This window comes from Mustela nivalis (assembly GCF_964662115.1).
Source record: "Mustela nivalis genome assembly, chromosome: 3".
Lineage (NCBI taxonomy): Eukaryota > Metazoa > Chordata > Mammalia > Carnivora > Mustelidae > Mustela > Mustela nivalis.
Genome location: NC_139022.1, coordinates 72,558,808 through 72,578,404, shown reverse-complemented (window position 1 = coordinate 72,578,404; position 19,597 = coordinate 72,558,808). Strand labels below are relative to the sequence as shown.

At 37.1% G+C, this 19,597-nt stretch overlaps 1 protein-coding gene across 4 annotated transcripts in view; it reads right to left on the bottom strand.

Moving 5' to 3' along the window:
- Positions 1 to 19,597, bottom strand: part of EDIL3 (EGF like repeats and discoidin domains 3) — a 416,104-nt gene that overhangs the window by 222,809 nt on the left and 173,698 nt on the right. For all 4 annotated transcript variants that reach the window (XR_014310084.1, XR_014310085.1, XM_082724687.1 and 1 more), the window contains one exon: positions 1,113 to 1,241. Coding sequence is in view for 2 of the 4 variants with exons in the window: in XM_082724687.1 (XP_082580813.1) it covers positions 1,113 to 1,241 (129 nt within the window). In the remaining 2 variants the exon portion in view is untranslated. The remainder of the gene's footprint in view (positions 1 to 1,112; positions 1,242 to 19,597) is intronic.

The window sequence follows — 19,597 nt, the reverse complement described above, 5'->3', positions numbered from 1 at the left end:
TGGAATACTATGAGCCATCAAAAGAAATGAAATCTTGCCATTTATGACGACGTGGATGGAACTAGAGTGTATCATGCTTAGCGAAATAAGTCAATTGGAGAAAGACAACTATCATATGATCTCCCTGATATGAGGAAGTGCAGATGCAACATGGGGGGTTTGGGGGGTAAGAAAAGAATAAATGAAACAAGATGGGGTCGGGAGGGAGACAAACCATAAGAGACACTTAATGTCACAAAACAAACTGAGGGGGGCCAGGGGTAGGGGGGTAGGGAGAGGATGGTGGGGTTATGGACATTGGGGAGGGTACATGCTATGGTGAGTGCTGTGAAGTGTGTAAACCTGGCGATTCACAGACCTGTACACCTGGGGCTAATAATAGATTATATGTTTATTAAAATATTGAAAAAATATATTAAAAAAGAAAAAAGACTCGGCTTCTAAGTGACAGCCCGCCCTGATAGCACACTGTCCACAGTGGCCTCCCTGCTGCACCCCCTTCAGCCATTAAGGACCCTAACCACTTGCTTGGCATTTATGTTGAGCCATACTTCTAAGAAGACAGCATCACAGGCAGACCTATTTCGTTTAACTTCCCAGGGTAAATAAGAATGGAGATAAAAGAGAGAAATGCAGGTAACATATCTGTTGAACTTTCAAAGATTTTCACACTAAAAATGCCATTGTGTAAGAAGGAGGGAACTGGCTCATAGACAGGGCCGGGTAGACAGTTTTCTTTTCTTTTATATCTCTGAGCCTCATCAACAGAATAATATCTGGGAAGCCTGAAGAGTATAGCTGCAGGAAAAGTATGAAAAAAAGAGGCAGACATCAGTTTAAAGTAAAAGGCAAGATTTTGCAAGTGTGGCTGGAGAATAATGAAAAAGAGCACAAAACTACTAGCCCCATACACCACTGGGTGGAGTGAAACATAGTTCAGGAGTCCTCAGTGGGAGATGTGATATATTCAGTGGGAGAGAAGCAGCATTAGCCAAGTCTCAGGGTTCTTTGCTGCGGGAAGCTTCTATCAGTCTATGACCAACAAGAATGATAATGACTTGTATACTTCGCAATCAATACTAATAAAAGCACAACGACTATGGATGACTTACTGTGCTGACAGTGAATCCCATTAAATCCTCGAGGACATTTACAGACGTAACCTATGAATGTGTCCCCTCGGTACGCCTCACTTATTTCACAGGTTCCTCCATTATGGCACGGATTAGGGATGCAGGGACCTGAAAGACAGAAGAAAAATTGCTGCATTATGCATACGCTTGAAAGGAGATACTGGGCCAACCTTTTGCAATTAACAATTTTATAGAGAAAAGTGTTCGGGATATTAGCGGCATAGGAAATGGAGCCGTTGGGCGGGGCTCTGAGATTAACAGTCTGGGATTGAAGCGTGGCTTCCTGACTTTTTAGCCGTGTGGTCTTGGAGGATTTATTTCACCTCTCTGTGCCTCAATCTCACCTTCTGTCAAATGTCAGTATTAAAGGAATCTATCTCAAAGGGTGATACACAGATGAAAAGAATTCCCAAATATAAAACACCCGAACAGTGTGTGATGCACATTAAGCAGTCAAAGAAGAAATATTAGCACTGAGTAAAATACTGGTATTAAGTTCTCCGAATTGTAAAATATCTTCTGCATGTTTCAAAAGTAATACTGAAAGAGCAATTTCTGGAGTGATGAACACTGAAGAGCTTTTATAAAGCTACTGGTGAAAACAGCATAAACTTGCAAATGACTGTAACCACGCAGTCCAAGGGAAGTGGATACCTTCTTGCAATACTTTTATTGGTTATTTATGGATTTGTAGTGGGGCATACTTCTGTGAATCATGATTTTTGCCAGTCTATAAGAAGTAGCTCATCAAGTTACAAATATGGGGGAAAACAGGGGGAAAGGGGAGAGGGAGAGAGAATCCCAAGCTGACTCCCTGCTCGGGGAAGAGCCTGACACAGGACTTGATCCCACAACCCTGAGCTCATGACCTGAGCTGAACATAAGAGTTGGCAGCTTAGCCAACTGAGCCATCCAGACACCCCAGGCTCATAGTCATTTTAAGCTTTGAGAAAGTGTAACCTCACCAGAGCGCAGTACCTGTGACAGCCAATAGAAGTATGGTGTCTGATCTCCTTTGGAGAAAACCAGCTGTTAGCACTATGTGGGGGTAGACCTGGGCTAGTCCTATCTAACTATAGAAAGAGTAAAGCTCTTTTTACACCATCTTCCTTCCTTCCTTTTCTTTTTTTGGAGGTGACAGGTTTATGTCACAGTCTGAAGGCTCATCCTACCTTCTCTTGCTTCTACTCCCCCAATAATCTCTTGTATCTCTAATTCTTAACATTCTTACAGGTGGCTTACAGTTGACTTCTTTGAATGATGCTAATTGACTCGGGTCAGAATCCAGACTGGACATTGGGAGGAAGGGAAGAGAGAAGTTGAAGGAAGGTGAAGGAAGACCAAGGAAAAATATAAAGTATTCTCTAATATTGTCTTTTTCATTTTGTTTAACCAAAGAGACATTTATGAGTGAAAGAAAAACCACTGAAGAGAAAGTTAAGATGTGCATATTATAAAAGAAAGAAGAGTAATTAAAGTCTCATTATGCATGAAAAGGTGAATGCCTAAGTCCTGGAGGAAAATTAGTCAAGAAAAGGAGCAAGTGGTTTTAGCAGAGAGTAGGGGGGCAGAGATAGGGCTGGGCACAAGAACAGTAACAATTTGAAGCAACTAGGTGAGAGCTCCCCGAGGCAAGGCTGCTCAAAGAGTATAAAGGTGAAGGACTCCTTAAGCATTGGTCAAAGCCATTTAAAGACTTACGGAGACAGAGGCAATTGACCATCATCATTTTGAACAGTGTGACAGAATGCTAATGACAGGAAGCACTTAGGAGTTGGGCAACATTGTCTTGCATTGAGTCAAGACTTTAAAATTTGATTCCTTTCTCCAGCAACTATCTTTGAAACTCAGTTTCTTCCAGTTTAAAATTTCATGAAATATAACAGCTGTAGAATCTAATAAGAATATGCATGAAATAGAAAACAATGTGGCAACGCTATTGTGTCTGAACCTTATTGATAGGACTTAATTTTCAAAAAGTGAAAAGAAATTAGTGTACCTGTGATTTTCCTCCAGATACCTTCATATCAATTAAAAACAATATATTGATTTAAGTAGGTAGTTTTGTGTTGTGTAGTATATGTTACTTAAACTAATGAACACCTGCCTTAAAGATGTTCACAGCCAATGTTTAAGAAAGGAAGAAGGTGCAACACCAATGATCAGTTTTGTGGCAACTTAAATCAGGTTTCTTCCACTACTAAAAGATGCAAAGCATGCCACAGAACTCATCTATCCTTTTCTTTCTCAGTTTCTATTTCTTCTCTCCTCCAAATTAATTCATATTTGATGGTGCCTTGCAATTTACAAATTCTTTTCACATAAATAATCTCATTTATTTCTCACCACTCTATGAGGTCATTGTCATTACTATTAGCTTTTAAATTTAAAAAAAAAAAGAAAAAGGAAAGGACAAATATCTTAAATAATGTTTCCCAAATGAACATCTACAAGGGATGCATTTAGCTCTCAAATTAACAGTCTATGATTCCAAAACCTACATTTTTTTAGAGACTGGAAAGCTGGGGTAGGGAAAATGAAATAAGAGTGATATTAGAGTTTCCATTCATCAGTTCACTTCAAAATAAGAAAATTTTTTAAAAAAGAAAAAATATAAGAAAATTCATGACAGGTTTTTTAGTAACTGATAAGTGATAGCCGTGTATATAACTGCTAGAGAAAAAAATACATTTATGCAATTATACTGAAAGAATTATGTAATTTTAAGCAAACAAGGAGCCTTGGAGATCACCTAATCCAATCTTTCAATTCTGCAGATGAGGAAACAAAGCCTAATAAGAATTCAGAGATTTCTCAAACTAAAACAAAACAAAACAAAATAAAACCATACACCCAATATAAGAAAAAGTGGGTTTGAGGATTTGTATTTAGGAGGAAAAAAGTTATTAAAACCAAAAATGATTAAGCTATTCTTTCCCCCTCAAGAGAGTGATTTAATTTATATCAGACAGGAAATAAATCTTTTCTATGCTCTCTTCCTCCTACAAAGCTGTGAGGGAGGGATTTAAAACAAGAACAACACAAAAGACTGAAACAGTAAGGCCTCTGCCAGATCTTAGGTGCGGTTAAAGCCACCATTCCAAGGAAGGTGGTCTATGAATGTGACTTTGCAGAACAAAGGGTGAATATGAGCCTGATAGATGACTGCATGTACTCAAGCCCACTCCACCGAGGAAAAGTAGAACTTGGCTCAAAGTTGAAGATGAGCTAGTGGCTCTGCATACTAAAGGGGAGAACTTAGGAACGGATGGAGAACACCCAGAAGAGAAGACACCCAAAACAGAACTGGAAGTGGACTTGACGGACAGAGGCGGGTCAAGCACTATGTTGGGAAGTAGTAATAGTTGAAGAAAAGTAGCTAGCAAGAAATCATGATCTCTAAAATTCAGGTTTAATTTGTTAGCACAGCTGCTATATGAACCGTCTGCTAGGGCATCCAGATCCACACTCAAGTCTACCAGGCACACAGACCTGTGTGTAGTGTTTGGGGAAATCAAGAGGAAAGGACTATGCCATTCATCTGACTCATACTGGCAGAAAGGAAGACACACTATAGCACGTGAAGCCCAAGGGATTCAAGAATCCAGTGGCTGCAGGATTCTGAAGACAGAGCTGACAGGGGCATTTAAAGTCCAAGACACTCTGGATATATCCTGAGGGCATAGGTGAAGTCTGTCCAGCAATCTTGGTGCAGCCTCTGGGATTCCCAAAACAAAACAAAACAAAACAAAACAAAACAAGCTATAGCACTAGAGCTGATTTTATTTACAACTCAAAGAATATCATGACCTCGGCGGATATCTGAGTTTCAGAAAAAGATTACCTGTTAACAGAGGTCACAATCATGGTTATTTTTCCTATTCTGAGAAATTCTATAATTTTCATTTAAAGGGTGAGGATGAGGTAAAGCCAATGGGGCAAGGGTTTAACCTTTCTAGAGTGCTTTAAATGCTAAGCAACATGAAGTATACATAGTATTCTTTATAATGCTCTGTAAGAATATACCTTTGGTTTTTTTAGAGTCAAGAAAACAGGCTTACTCACAGCAAGTAACGTGCCTAACTGGAAAAGACAAGATTTTAACACACTCCGCCTGACTACGAATCTTTACTTTCCATTAAGCCGCACTCCCTGCCATGTTGAAGAGCTGCACATTAATATGTTAATCTTGGCAGATGACAGGATCAACATGAATTCACTAAGCATGTTCATATAAATAACGCAGGCCTCCAAAGCCTTCCTAAATGGAAATATTTCAGAGTATTTTCAGCAAATGGGCCAGGGTGTATTAGATATTATGGGTATAGATAGACTCTACTATACTAATGGTACTCCATTTCAGCTATGTTTGAAATCAAGTGTCAAAAAGAATATCTTCCCAATATTATTTTGTAATCACATATTCTGTATGTATATACTCTTGCTTGTGCTATAAGGATAAGAAAGAAAGTGACAATGCCCAACATAGAGGTTTTGTTTGTTTGTCCCTAATAATCATACTATGAAACTCATATTGTATGCTTTGTACGTACTTTTTCGGGGTACTCATGATAGAGAGATGAAATGAGTGGTTACATCTCCCTTTTCCCCAGTAAACCATAAATTCTCAATGAGAGGAGTCACAGTCTGCACATAGCAAGTTCTTGATACATTCTGATTAAACAAGGGGATGGAAAAATGAGTGATGACCATTTATTCTTTTGCTTAAACCCCATTCAAATTGAGGTTTATAAGATATCAATATCTTTGGCTTTTCACCTCATAATTAATTAGGATACTTTCTGTAACTTTTCTACACCTTTCAAGGTTCAAGTTCTTTAAATTTGTAATTGGGTTCCAATATTTTTTGACTCTAATAGATCTTAAGCTACAAGGTATTACATCTGTGAAGTATTACAACAGTAAATAACAGATTAGAAGGTAAACTTATGCATAATAATTACATGCATCATAATTCTTTGGCAAATGTAGTGTCAAGAAAAGTGTAACATTGTATTATCTCATCAACAGTGTCTGGGTCTCTTAATTTACCAATTCCTGTGTAAATAAAGACATTGACTTAAAGCTTTAGCAAGATGAAACAATTAGAATATATAAATTAGTACATAAAAATACTAAAATAAATATAGCCCCAGGTTTCAAGCAATGTGGTAGCCAAAAATTTTTGTACTTGGATATTAAATAGTGACAATTAAAATATATATTAACAGTTTCCAGGTTTCTTTCTTGAAGGGGTAAGTGGTAAACATACGAGAATTAGAGATCTTAGGAAATTCTTTTCTGCTTTTGTGTTTTCCCCCATCCAATAATCTCATCTATTCTGATACTGAAAATAAGTATTATTAAAGGTGTTGGCACACCGATAAAGAAAAACCATCGCCTATAGTGTATATTGTTGCTTGCACTGTGAAGATAAGAAAAACAGTGGCCCTGGCCTTGAACAATATAGAACAATTTGGAGGTTTTGGTTTTAATTTCGGGTTAAATACATTTATTCATTAGGAAACTATTATGTGCTGAGCACTCTACTAGTAATTTGGATAAATACTTTCAATGTAATTAAAATTATCAGCAGCTGGAAGAGTAAGCTTACAACACAAGAAAATATTTAGTCATCCAGTTGATGCACCTCGCTTTTTAAAGATAATTTTAATGGTTATCCTTTACTGAAAATATAATATGCCCAGTATTTATAAATATATATATTTGTACAAATATATATGTAATTATATGAATTTATAATTCTCTCTCTCTCTCTGTATGCATATATAAACTGTATGTATATAGTTTATATAATGGTTTCTTGGTTTCTGGAAACTTAATTTTAGGATTTCCTTCATGAAATCATATTAACAAATGTTTGCAATATGGTTACCTTCTTCATTTTTACTGCCAAAACTTTATATATTTGGGGCATCTCATATCTTTTCAGTAACATGTAAAAAAAAAAAAATATATATATATATATATATATATATATTCTGTAACATGTAAATATATATATGTACCATTAATTTTAAAATTTTGTTCTGCTATAAAATTGTTTTCAAAGCTGTGTACAAGCCGTGTATGTCTTACACAGAGCTATGAAAACAAATTTATAGCAGAGCAAAATTTTAAAACAAATGAGAATTATTAAACCACTTAGAGCTAGTAAAAACAAAAATAAGACAAACAAAGGCGATCTTAATTCCTTTCCACTTTAAAAGTCTCTTTTAAAAAGTCTGCTTCTTTTAGTATTACAGGTATAGAATGGTGATTACAAGATTCAGTTCTGATTAGTATTCATGAAAGTCCAAATCATCTGATTAGACAATAGCACATGGTACTCTCATGCCACTTTTAACAATAAAGGCATAAGTGGACTTTTAAGATACAAAAGGCTTTAGGGAGTTTTAAAATCAATAATGCTATAATACTTTTGTAGGTAATCTTTAAGTAGCTCCTAACACAATGGGGACAGTATATGATCAATATTAATGAACAACTGGTTTCAACAGCATGCTTTCCAGGCATTTTTATGCAAGCTCATATAAGTATGTCAACAAGATTAATTGCTCACAAAAGTAATGGATCTATATGGTTCGCGACTTTTCTGCATCTGCTTTCTCGCAATTCCAACAGTCGAGAATTGAATTTATTTCCATATGTGTAACATAGTTAGCTTTTTCACACATTCAGCGACTATGCCCCAAATCATGAATTCCTTCTAGTGTGTAACCAGATTATTAGGAAGTAAATAGGTTAACCCTCTCTTGTGATTATATGTACACAGACTAGGTCAATTTTACAAATTATTCTCCCCAAACACTGACACTTACATATTAACAATAAATGCACATTTTAGATTAGGTCATAAGGAAGTACCAATCCAGCAAACGCAAAAGCCCAGTTTCACTAGCTGCTCTCACAGCACAATGAAACAGGAAGAGTTCTGACCTAAAAATTCACTTCGAAGTCTGGTCTTAAAAACACAGGAAAGTTCTCTGATCATAGTGTTGTTTTTGCATTTAATAAGATTTAAACATTTTGGCAGTTGCCATTTTGAACCATTGCCACTCTATTTGAAAAAGAAGGAATTATTCTGGGAATGTTGACATGATGCTTCCAAACCATGTTTCACACTTATTTCTCCTGCTCTTCATCCCCTTCCCTACTCTTCCCTCCTCCTCCTCCTCTCACTACACATTGCAAAGTGCAAATTCAGCCATTTGAGAAGAAAAATTACCTAGGGGTATTTTATACAGAGAGAAATGAGTAAACTATTAAAAAAAAAAAAAACAATGAAAGTGTTCCATTTTATAGGAGAATGTACAAATTTAACAAATTGTTCTTTAAATCTAAAAATATTTGTATAGATTATGGAAAGTGAAATATGAGATTAAACAGAGTTGGTCTTTTCTTTTTTTTTTTTTTAAGATCATTTATTTATTTATTTGACAGACAGAGAGATCACACGGAGGCAGAGAGGCAGGCAGAGAGAAAGGGAAGCAGGTTCCCTGCTGAGCAGAGAGCCCGATGCGGGGCTCAATCCCAGGACCCTGAGATCATGACCTGAGTCAAAGACAGGAGCTTAACCCAATGAGCCACACAGGCGCCCCTTGTTTTTGTTTTTAAGTATCTACAGATAAACTTTCCCCTTAAGAATTAATACTGGACTCTATATATAATTGTCCACAGGAAAGCACTGTGACAATTAGTGGCTAGCGAAGTACCTTTAGAGTCCCTACCTAACATATTATTACAAAATGGGTGGCCTCAAACAATAGAAATTAAGTCTCTCAAAGTTTTGTAGGCTAGAAGGTGCCAGGATGACCATATCCCTCTGAAGGCTCAAGGGAAAAATCTGTCCTTTTCTCTTTCAGCCTTGGGGGCTCCTAAGTTCCTTGGCTTACAGCAGCCTGATTCCAACATCTGCTTTCAGTCTCATATGCCTTTTTCCCTGTGTTCTGCTTGTTCACTCCTTTCCTTAGAAGTACACCAGTCATTGGATTTAGGACTCACTCTAATCCAGGATGATTTAACCTCAAGATCCTCAATTATTTAAATCTGTGAAGGCCGTGTGATGAGTTTCATCCCCCCCCAAATTCATGGTGAAGCCCTAACCTCCAGTGTCGCAGGATGTGACTGTGTTTGGAGATAGGGACTTTAAACAAGTAATTAAGGTTAAATGAGGTCCTATGGGTGGACCCTAATTCAACCCAACTTTCCTTCTAAGAAGAAGAAATTTGGACACACAAAAGAGACATCAGTGATATGCACACACAGGAAAAAAGGCCATATGAGGACAAAGCAAGAATTTGACTGTCTACAACCTAAGGAGAAAGGCTTCAGAAGGAACCAAACCTGCCGACACCTTGATCTTGCCCTTGGAGGCCTGTGAGGAAAAGTATTTTTGTTGTTTAAGCCACCAGGCTATGGAATTTTGTTATGGCAACCCTAGCGAACAAATACATACCCTATTTTCAAATAAGGTCACCTTTCAAATAAGGTCTAAGACTCCTGGTAGACATGAATTTTGGAGAGGTACTTTTCAAACCACTTCAGTCCCCAATTAGTTGTTTTCTTACAGCAATGGAGTTGGTTAAGGAAACCAGAGCCCTAATTTATTGTTAAGAGTTGGCTGGCAAAGCACTCAGATTTATCAACAATTAACATCTTAGCTAAAACTAATTTTACTTGGCTCTCATCACAAAATCAAGAGAGCATTTTAAATCTGAAGCAGTGCCTAGGAAGACTGCTGAAATGGCTACTTACGTGACATCAAGGAGGATCTGGAACTATAAGACAGAATGAAGTACCAAAGAAAGAAGTGAGATTTCTTGGGGGCTGATCTTCATCTATTTAAAACTCCAGTGTGGAGTTGTGCTTGCCAATGGCAGTCTTTCTTTAGGCAGTCTACCAACATTCTGAGAAAGTCATATGAATTATGTCTATAAACACTTGTCATCATTTGTGTCACAACAGTTGAAGTCATCTTTTTCTAATAAATAAATATCTTATTAAATACTAATCTGACTTTTTAAAAAGGATTTATTTATTTATTTTGAGAGGGTGAATGTGTGAGAAGGGAAAGGGAGAGCGAGAAGGAGAGAGAATTTCAAGCAGACTCCCAGCTGAGCACAGAGCCCAATGCGGGACTTGATTTCACATCCCTGAGATCATGACCTGGGCCGAAATCAAGAGTCAGACACTTAAATGACTGAGCCACCCAGGTGCCCCATTAATATGACTTCTAAAAAAATAACTGCAAACTATAGCAAAAGGACCTATCATTTTACAAAGGGTTAACTATTGCCATTGCCACCCTTTATCATGGAGCATAACCTCTCACCCTCCACCCTATCTGTCCTTCACTACTGCTGAAGGAAGATCCCTAAACCACCACCCACATAACAGAAATTCTCAACTTGGCATGTTTTATTAAGTAAATGGAAATCTGTCTCAATATTGTCTAGTCATAATGCACACACATTTTTTAATCCTCCAAAACATTCTATCTTGAAACACCTTTAGCTAACCAACAATATTTGCTGATTGTGTAATTTCTTTAAAGATTTTATTTATTTATTTGACAGGGAGAGAGACAGCAAAAGAGAGAACACAAGCAGGGGGAGTGGGAGAGGGAGAAGCAGGCGTCCTGCTGAACCGGAAGCCCGAAGTGAGGCTTGATCCCAGGATCCTGGGATCATGACCTGAGCCGAAGGCAGACACTTAACGAATGAGCCACCCAGGCGTCCACTGATTGTATGATTTTATCATCAATAGAGCAATATATAGTGAATACAGACAAAGACAATGTTGCCCTTTGATTTTCTTTCTAAAACAAAGAAAATCTGACATAAAATACCTATAAATATGAGAGATCACAGATAGAAGCCTTAATGAATGTCTTATGAAACTGAATTATTTCTGCTTAAGTTAGTAACATAAGACCTGGGTGTAATTTAAAATATTGGGTCAACAGAATAAACACTCCTAAAATCTAAGAGAAACGTGGATATAAAAAGTATGGACTATTATGATAATCAAATCATACTTTATTTTTTTAAGATGGCCACTAGCATAAGAGTAATGATTTTCCTGTGAAAATTGCTATAAAATTTCAGAAACCGTAATGTAATCCAAGCTAATTGACAAAACTAACCTTCAATAATGTTTTATCAGTCTAAGAGGAAAAAGCCCTTTTCTGTTTCTAGTAACTGTAAAAAGCCAGCTTTGGTTATCTCTATGAAATTATAACAATTTATCTCCAATTTCTTAAAAAGCCCTCTTTAACCAGGGAGCTGATTCCAAACAGAACTCTGCAAATGATTTGTCTGGGAAGTGTATCTGTCCAACTCACATGCCACATCTTGCAAAATACAATTCAAGCTCCAGAATATATATCAGCAGGTGGTACAAAGTAGTAAGACACCATTCCAGTTTGCCATTAGCTATCCCACTTCTACATGTCAATAGGAAAGGATATAGATTTAAGACAGAGCAGAAACCAATGTTTTCTATGTGTATTATTATAAGCAAATATTTGAGCCCAAGTTATGGGAGCATCAAGCAATCTCACTTTTCCACACAGGGTCTCTAAGAAGCTACAAAATTTCCATGTTCTTGGGCACCTGGGTGGCTCAGTGGGTTAAAGCCTCTGCCTTAGGCTCAGGTCATGATCCCAGGGTCCTGGGATCAAGCGCCACATCGGGCTCTCTGCTGAGCAGGGAGCCTGCTTCTCCCTCTCTCTCTGTCTGCCTCTCTGCCTACTTGTGATCTCCCTCTGTCAAATAAATAAATAAAATATATTTTTTAAAAATTTCCATGTTCTTCTTCAGTCTCTCTTTGACAACTTTTTACCTTGTTCAGGCTCTGACTGAACTTGCCACCTGTTTCATGTGTCTAATATCTCACTGGGCATTGCTTCCTTCTTTAATTATTTCATGGTCTCTTTTGTCTCCCTGGTGAGATTGTAAATTTATATAAGGTTCCTATAAACGACTTGTGCATAGAAACACCTTCTCTTTATATTTTTATATCCCCAAAGACTCTGATAAAATGATAGATACTTTGATTTTGCTTTATAAATGCATGATGATTGATTGGAAATTATTATTACTTTTAGGAATCAGTATATTATCCAAATGACTAATAATGGCCAAAAAAATAAAAACCCTCTAAAGTTTAGAGAGTGGATGCATTTTCATCTGTAGCTTTTTCTCATCCACACTTAGCAGGTTTCAACCACTAATTTTAAGCCTGAGGCCAAGTCTAATTTTCACTGTTGAAGGCTGTCACAATTTGTAAAATATCAGATTGTGTATAATCTTATCATCACAAACGGGTGTTAAAAATAGGTGTAACAAAACAGCAAACAGGTGCACTATTTCCACAAAACTACAGCTCTTTCCCCTGAAACCTAGAAATACTGGCTTTGATTTTTGTAGGCAGTGATAGAAAGTGGGGGAAAGGATTTCTATTTTTGCTTTTGGAATCTGCCTTCTGCGGCTGCCATCCTAATCAGGAGGCGGCAAGATCCCTGCAGGCAAGGTTCCAGCTCCACTCAGATGGGAAGGGTGACTCTCCAGACTTCACAGCTGAGAATGCTGGAAACACAGCTGGACAGGCGAGTTACCGCTTGGACTGTCTCCTCAGGTCTCGCATGTGGCTTCTTTGTGGCAGACTTGAGAAGGCATAAAACAAAGCAGGCATGGATTCTGGCCAGCTGGCCATCTGTTCCTTCACCCACTGTGATAATTTGGTCTTGTAGAATTTTGTTAAGTGAGCATTAAGTAACGACCATGTCAAACAGAGTGCATAATGAATGCTTCTTAATCACTGGATAAAAGCTTAGGGGATGCTTGCCCAAACACAGTAAAGGTCACCGACACAAACCAAAATTAAATAAGAGAAGAGGAATGAAAGCGATGCAAAACACAAACTTTTTTTTTCCCCATTTTTATTTCTGATCATATTGAGTCATGCCAAATAGACGAGGGAGATCTCATGAGAAAGCTAGGTAATATCATCACAGTTTCTACTATCTGATTATGTATATATCAACTTATATTGGTAAGCTACAGAAGAATTTTAAAACATTAAAAAAAAAAAAAAAAAAGCTGAGAGGGACTTGGTCATCCTGACCTGAATTGAAATCATTTAGAGTTAATATCAAGCTTTTCCAAATAACTCCCCAGAATAGCACCAAGTAGTCACAGATGGGTCCAAATGATTTGTTATTTTTTTTTTAAAGATCAACTGAAGTATCGTATGCTAAGAAAGCAGCCTTTTCCTCAGGGACAATTAATAATTGCAATATAATAAAAGTTTTTAATCTCCCCAAAAAACATGTAATGATATACTCAATGTATTATTGGGACATTCTCGTACTAACTGGAAGTTGAGTCTATAAATATGGACCACTCTTCTTTTTTTTTTTAATTAAGATTTTATTTATTTATTTGACAGACAGAGATCACAAGCAGGCAGAGAAGTAGGCAGAGAGATGGGGGGAAGCAGGCTCCCAGCTGAGCAGAGAGCCCAATGCAGAGCTAGATCCCAGATCCTGAGATCATGACCTGAGCTAAAGGCAGAGGCTTTAACCCACTGAGCCACCGAGGCAGCCCATAGACCACTCTTGTATACTCACCTTTACCTCCACTGTTCACAAAAAAATGAACCAAAGTACATTATCAGGTTAAGTTACCATCCAATCACCTAAAAGAAGATAATCTCTATTTCTAGCACTCTGCTCATATGGTTTCCAGCTTAGAATGCATTTCTATTCCCCAGTCTCTTCCAAATCTTCCTTTCCTTCCAAGACTACCAAGTTCATAGCCTCCATTAACTCCTCCCTAGAATCTTCTTGATCTCTTCAAAAATGCTCTATTACTCTCTATTACAGTCTTTGTTTCATTCATTCTTTCACTATACACATAATCATTAGGTTCATATTTAGAGCTCCTAGCGTGTTCCAGACACAGTGTGAAGTACTAGAGTTATAATAGTGAGCAAAAGAGATACACTTTCCTTCTGCTTTGTATAACTTTAGTCGAGTGGAAGGACTGACACCAACAAAATCTTCACATAGAGAAGTGTAATTGTTTAATAAGTCATGAAGAAAAGGTATAGTGCATTTTCACAATCTATTAACAGGTTCCCTGAGAAAGGGATGCATAAGTTAGGAGCTAAAAAAACAAATAAAGGGGGCACGTGGGTGGTTCAGTTGTTAAGCCTCTGCCTTTGGCTCATGTCATAATACCAGGGTCCTGGGATGGAGCCCCGCATGGGGCTCCTGCTCAGCGAGAGGCCTGCTTCTCCCTCACTCATTCCCCCTGCTTGTGTTCTTTCTCTCGCTGTGTCTTTGTCAAATAAATAGATAAAATCTTAAAAAAATAATAAAAAGAAAGGAATACTTAAAAAACAAACAAATAAAAGCTAAGGTTAAGAAAGAGAAGCAAGGAAAGAATAAAGGTCTTCAAGAAGCCCCATGTAGCTGGAGTAGACAGAGCAAAAATAGATGGACAGACAGGGACCAGATCAGGCAGGCTGACAAAGGCCATGCACAAAAAAACAAAAACAAAACCAAAACTGGCTTTATGGGATACATTGATACATTTAAGCAAAAGGATAATTGGACCAGAATTTCAATTTTAAAGACACATCTGTGTGCTGTATGGACAGGACTTTGGAAAGAATCAATATAGATGAACACAGACCAATTATGAGTCATCCCTCTAGTGAAATATGACAGGAAGCCTACATCAGACTGGTGGGCTGGTAGACATGGAGATTGAGTCCCGTATCAGGCTCTCTGCTCAGCAGGGAGCCTGCTTCCTCCTCTCTCTCTCTCTGCCTCTCTTCCTACTTGTGATCTCTCTCTGTCAAATAAATAATTTAAAAAAAAAAAAAAAAAAAGAAGGAGCAGACGGATTTAAGAGAGAAGGGTCAAGGATGACCAGTGTGTTTCTAGATTTCACATATCAATTGATGAATGTTGATGGTATTCACTAAAGCAGAAATCCTAGAAGAGGTCTAGATGGGAAGGGAAGATCATGAGTCAGCTTTTGGATCTGTTACTGAAGAAGAGGAATCAAGGGGTGCCTGGATGGCTAAGTCTGTTAAGTGTCTGCCTTCAGGTCAGGTCATGATCTTAGGGTCCTGGGATGGAGCCCATATGGGCTCCCTGCTAATTGGGGAGTCTACTTCTCTCTCTCTCTCTCCCTCTGCTCCTCCCCGCCCCCATTTATTTTCTCTCTCTCAAATAAATAAATAAAATCTAAAAAAAGAAAGAAAGAAAGAAAGAGAGAGAGAGAGAAAGAAAGGGGAGGAATCAAGAGGGCAGAAGAGAGTGTGGCCTGGGTTAGTATCCCTGGGTATAGGTGGAAATTAATGGTATGGATATAATTGCCTATTGGAACTACAGATAATACAGAATGGTATGGCTATAATTGGCTATTGGAGGTAAAGATAATACAGAAAATCCAGGACGAAGACTCAAGAAATACCATCATTTAATGGTTGGATGGGAAATGCAATGTTCCAGAGAGAAAGCAGCAGCCAGAGACGTAGGAAAAATATTAGCAGGAAAGTGAAATGATTGTGGCACTTAACATACTGCTTTGCATTATTAATAAACTGTTTGATGTGTATGTGCTTTATCATTCTGAATAGATTTTAAGCTTCCAGAAACATAGGATTTCTTTTATAACCCACTCTGTTTCCTATATACCTCCTAGTACACAGCAAATACTTGCTAGATGTCTGAAAAATGTTCCCAACTTCATGCATTGAATACACTGGCAATATATGTTAGGGAAATGTTCTCCCTTAAGGGACATTACAGTATACCAGAAGGACATTCTGGTTGACTCTTTTGCTTATCTAGGGAGTCACTTTCATATAACTAAAGAAAAACCCACGTTGGAGAAACTGCCAATACTATTTGCTTCCACAAGAAGGTTTATTTGGCCTATAGGAGTAACTAGTTTTTCAGCAATCCAATTCCTTTAGAACTTACAAGAAGAAAAAGAAAACAGAGAATGAAAGGGTAATATGAAAATTAAGAAAGACAGAAAAAGTATGTGTTAAGAAAATACACGTTTCCTAATTTACCGAATGTCTTTTAGCTGTTTGTTGTTGTTGTTGTTTTTCCGTGATCTGTCTCTCCTCTGGTGCTACTCTCAATGTTGTATTGTCATTTTATTACCCTTACAAGTGCATTTATTAGACTGAATATCTAAAACTGATCCTGTAATATCATTCTGATGGGAGAAACCATTTTAAATTGCTTTATCATTAGGACAAAAAGCAAAACAAAAAACCACTACCAAGATTTGCCCACAGGGATAAAATTGTGTGGGTGGAAAAAAACCCAAAAGCCATTTAGAAATAACAACATCATACTTTACATAAAGTACTTGTCTGTATGCTTGTAGTAGACATGAAAATGGAGTGGGCAGTTAAATATTTGAGAACTCTGGAAATCCACTTAAAATGTGTATAACAGTTTATTATCAATGCAAACCCAATTAAAAATGTTGAGCTATTAAACACAATTCACTTTCTAACCCATGAGAGAAAGTATTAAATGTATGCAACACAGATTTGCATTACTATAAAAATCTTTATTTCTACTTTTCTAGCATTATGCATTTAAATTTGTAAATTCCATGTTACATTAATCACATGAATATAGATGGGCAATTTTGAGATGGAACTATGGTAATCACTGCATTCCCTATAAAAGAAATCATCCCTGCTGACAATTTTGTGGTGAGTTTTGTAAAAGATTGACTATAGTTCATAAAAAGGCAAGGCTTCCTTCACAAAAGTCATTAGACATTTCAGTCCTCCTTGGCCTGATCAAAATAATAAAAAATTAAATATTATACTTTAATATCACTGTCTTTGGACTCTGACACTGTACATAACACTACCTAGAATATGGTCACATAGTCATTAAAAAAATGGCAATTATCCAGGTTTGACTGCACTGCGATTTAATATTTATAATGTTTTTATGACCCAAATAAAATATGCCTATTAAAATGATCAGGATGTAACCATCTGGATGGACAAAAGAGCTGAGGTCCACATCTTCAACACAAAATGCCTGGAGCTATTTTTGTCTGCTACCCTTTCTTATTTCCAGCACACTTTCTGTTAGATGAAATATTATACTATAGAGAAATTATATGCAGTAGAGAAGACTTTAGTCAATAAACGAATACCTTAAATAATTAATTCAGAGTTATTACCAACATGTTATTTAAATATAGTAGGGCCGAAATTTAACTATATTAGGTCATTCTTTTAAGATGAGTGCACTGAGTATAAAAGATTTTTCAGAGTAACCAATAATTTACTAGAAGTGACAGAATGCATGGCTCCCTTTGGTCAATATAATAGAGCTTTTAGTGTGATTTTTTTCTTGCAAAAAGGCCTTTTAAACTAATTTGTAAGTCTAATTGAAGTAGGTCATAAACAATGAAGTAGAGAGATTTATGATTGTTTATTTAGTGCTAAAAAATCAGTTGTAAATGTATAGACAAGGTAATTTTCAAAGAAGCAGCTAAACAATGTCCTTATATCATGGTACAATACACCACAGTACTTTGATAGGTAAGAGATGTTGAATTCTAATGGAAAATTGGCAAGCAGCAAAACTGTCTCTAACTTGGGCATTCAAGTAAAACCATATTGTTCAAGATTAAGTGCCTTCTGGAGGTGGACTGAGGCTCACTCCTATAGTGTAGGAGGAATTTTATTACACTTACACTGAGATTTTTCTTGGTAAGATCGTTTTGACCATGCTCTAGGTCACAGAACTTATGGGCTCCAAATTTTCTTCGATCTGTTTAATAGAAGGGAATCTGAAATCTCCAGAAGAATCCAGCTCTTTCCACAGGAGCTATCTTAATCCACTTCTGGGCAGAAATGTACAGTGCTTGGTTCACATGCTTGTGCTCATTAAGACCTTTCAGTTTTCCTAACAGGATGTCATTGCTACTTTTGCCGATGCTGTTCCTTGGATCATGAGGGTATATATGCTTTTACCTTGCATCCAACTCACTGAAAAATGCTGTTGTCTCTACCTCAAAATACTGAGTGGCCATAAAACCAGAAAATATGGATAAATACTCACAATAAATTGTTTATGGATACCACATTGCAAACCAAAATAATTTAGATCTACAAGCCCCCCTCCCCGCCCCATTCCTGTAATGAACATGCAGCAAGTGAGGCCTCTACTTCAGGAGCCTTGTGCTAGCTATTCCCTCTATTTAAGAAGTTCTTCTGCTAGGGCAGCCTGGGTAGCTCAGTCAGTTAGGCATCTGCCTTTGGCTCAGGTCATGATCCCAGGGTCCTGGGATCCAGCCCCTTGTCAGGCTCCCTGCTCAGTAGGAGAGCTTCTCTTTCTGCACGTCCCCCCACTCATGCACTCTCTCTCTCTCTCTCAAATAAAATCTTAAGAAAAGGAATCCATTTGCTAACTTTTTCATCTCTATCAAACCTTCACTCCAAATGTTCTTTTCTCTATTCAAAACTGTAAAACATCTCCTTCAACTCAATCACCCCTATTTCTCTCTTCCTGAGATCTTGTTTCTTTAACAGCATTTACAACTTTCTAATATTACCTACTTCTTTATTTACTTACTTATCTTTCTCAATCTATTTATTACCTACTGGTTTTGTTTATTGTTGACATCCCCTAATAGAGTGTAAGTTCTGTAAGGACACAGAACTTTGTTTTGTTCACTTATATATCCCAAATGCCTGGCAATGATGTATTTAGTGTAACTTTGTAGATAGAATAGGAATTTGCATTTAAATGGCTACGTTTTCCAAGTATTTATTGGGGGATAGGATATTAAACTTCTTAAATACTGATCAAAAGATGGACTTATCCCTCTATTATGTCAAAGTAGCATTTATCCCGTACATAGGATCATTTTGACAAATAGAGAAGTGCTTTTATAGGATTATATTTTGCTGTTATACACTGACCTACATAAAAAGATTTTAGAAAAATTGCCTTGCTTTATTTATTATACAGAGTTATGTTATCCAGGACCAAGGACAAATCTCTCTGAACTTGAGACCAAGAATAGTAGTTTCTCGTGAACAACAAGTCTACTTTATTCTTACAGAAAATTCAAACTTGAAACATCACTGAGTCTTCAGACTTATTAAACAGCTGCTATGTGCCAGGCACTGGGTATTATACACAATATCAAAATACAGTCAATGGCCTAAAAAATCTTGTATGCCAATGAAAATTACAGACAAGTAAATAAAAAGCTTCAATATAATGAAATAAGTGCTAATGCATGCCAAGTACATAGAGTTCTGGAAGAATGTTGGAGAACACAGTGTTGGGCACTCAGGTGCAACATCCTGGAATAATTAACATCTAAAGCTGAGGTCTATGGGATGAATAGGAGTTGGCTGATAAG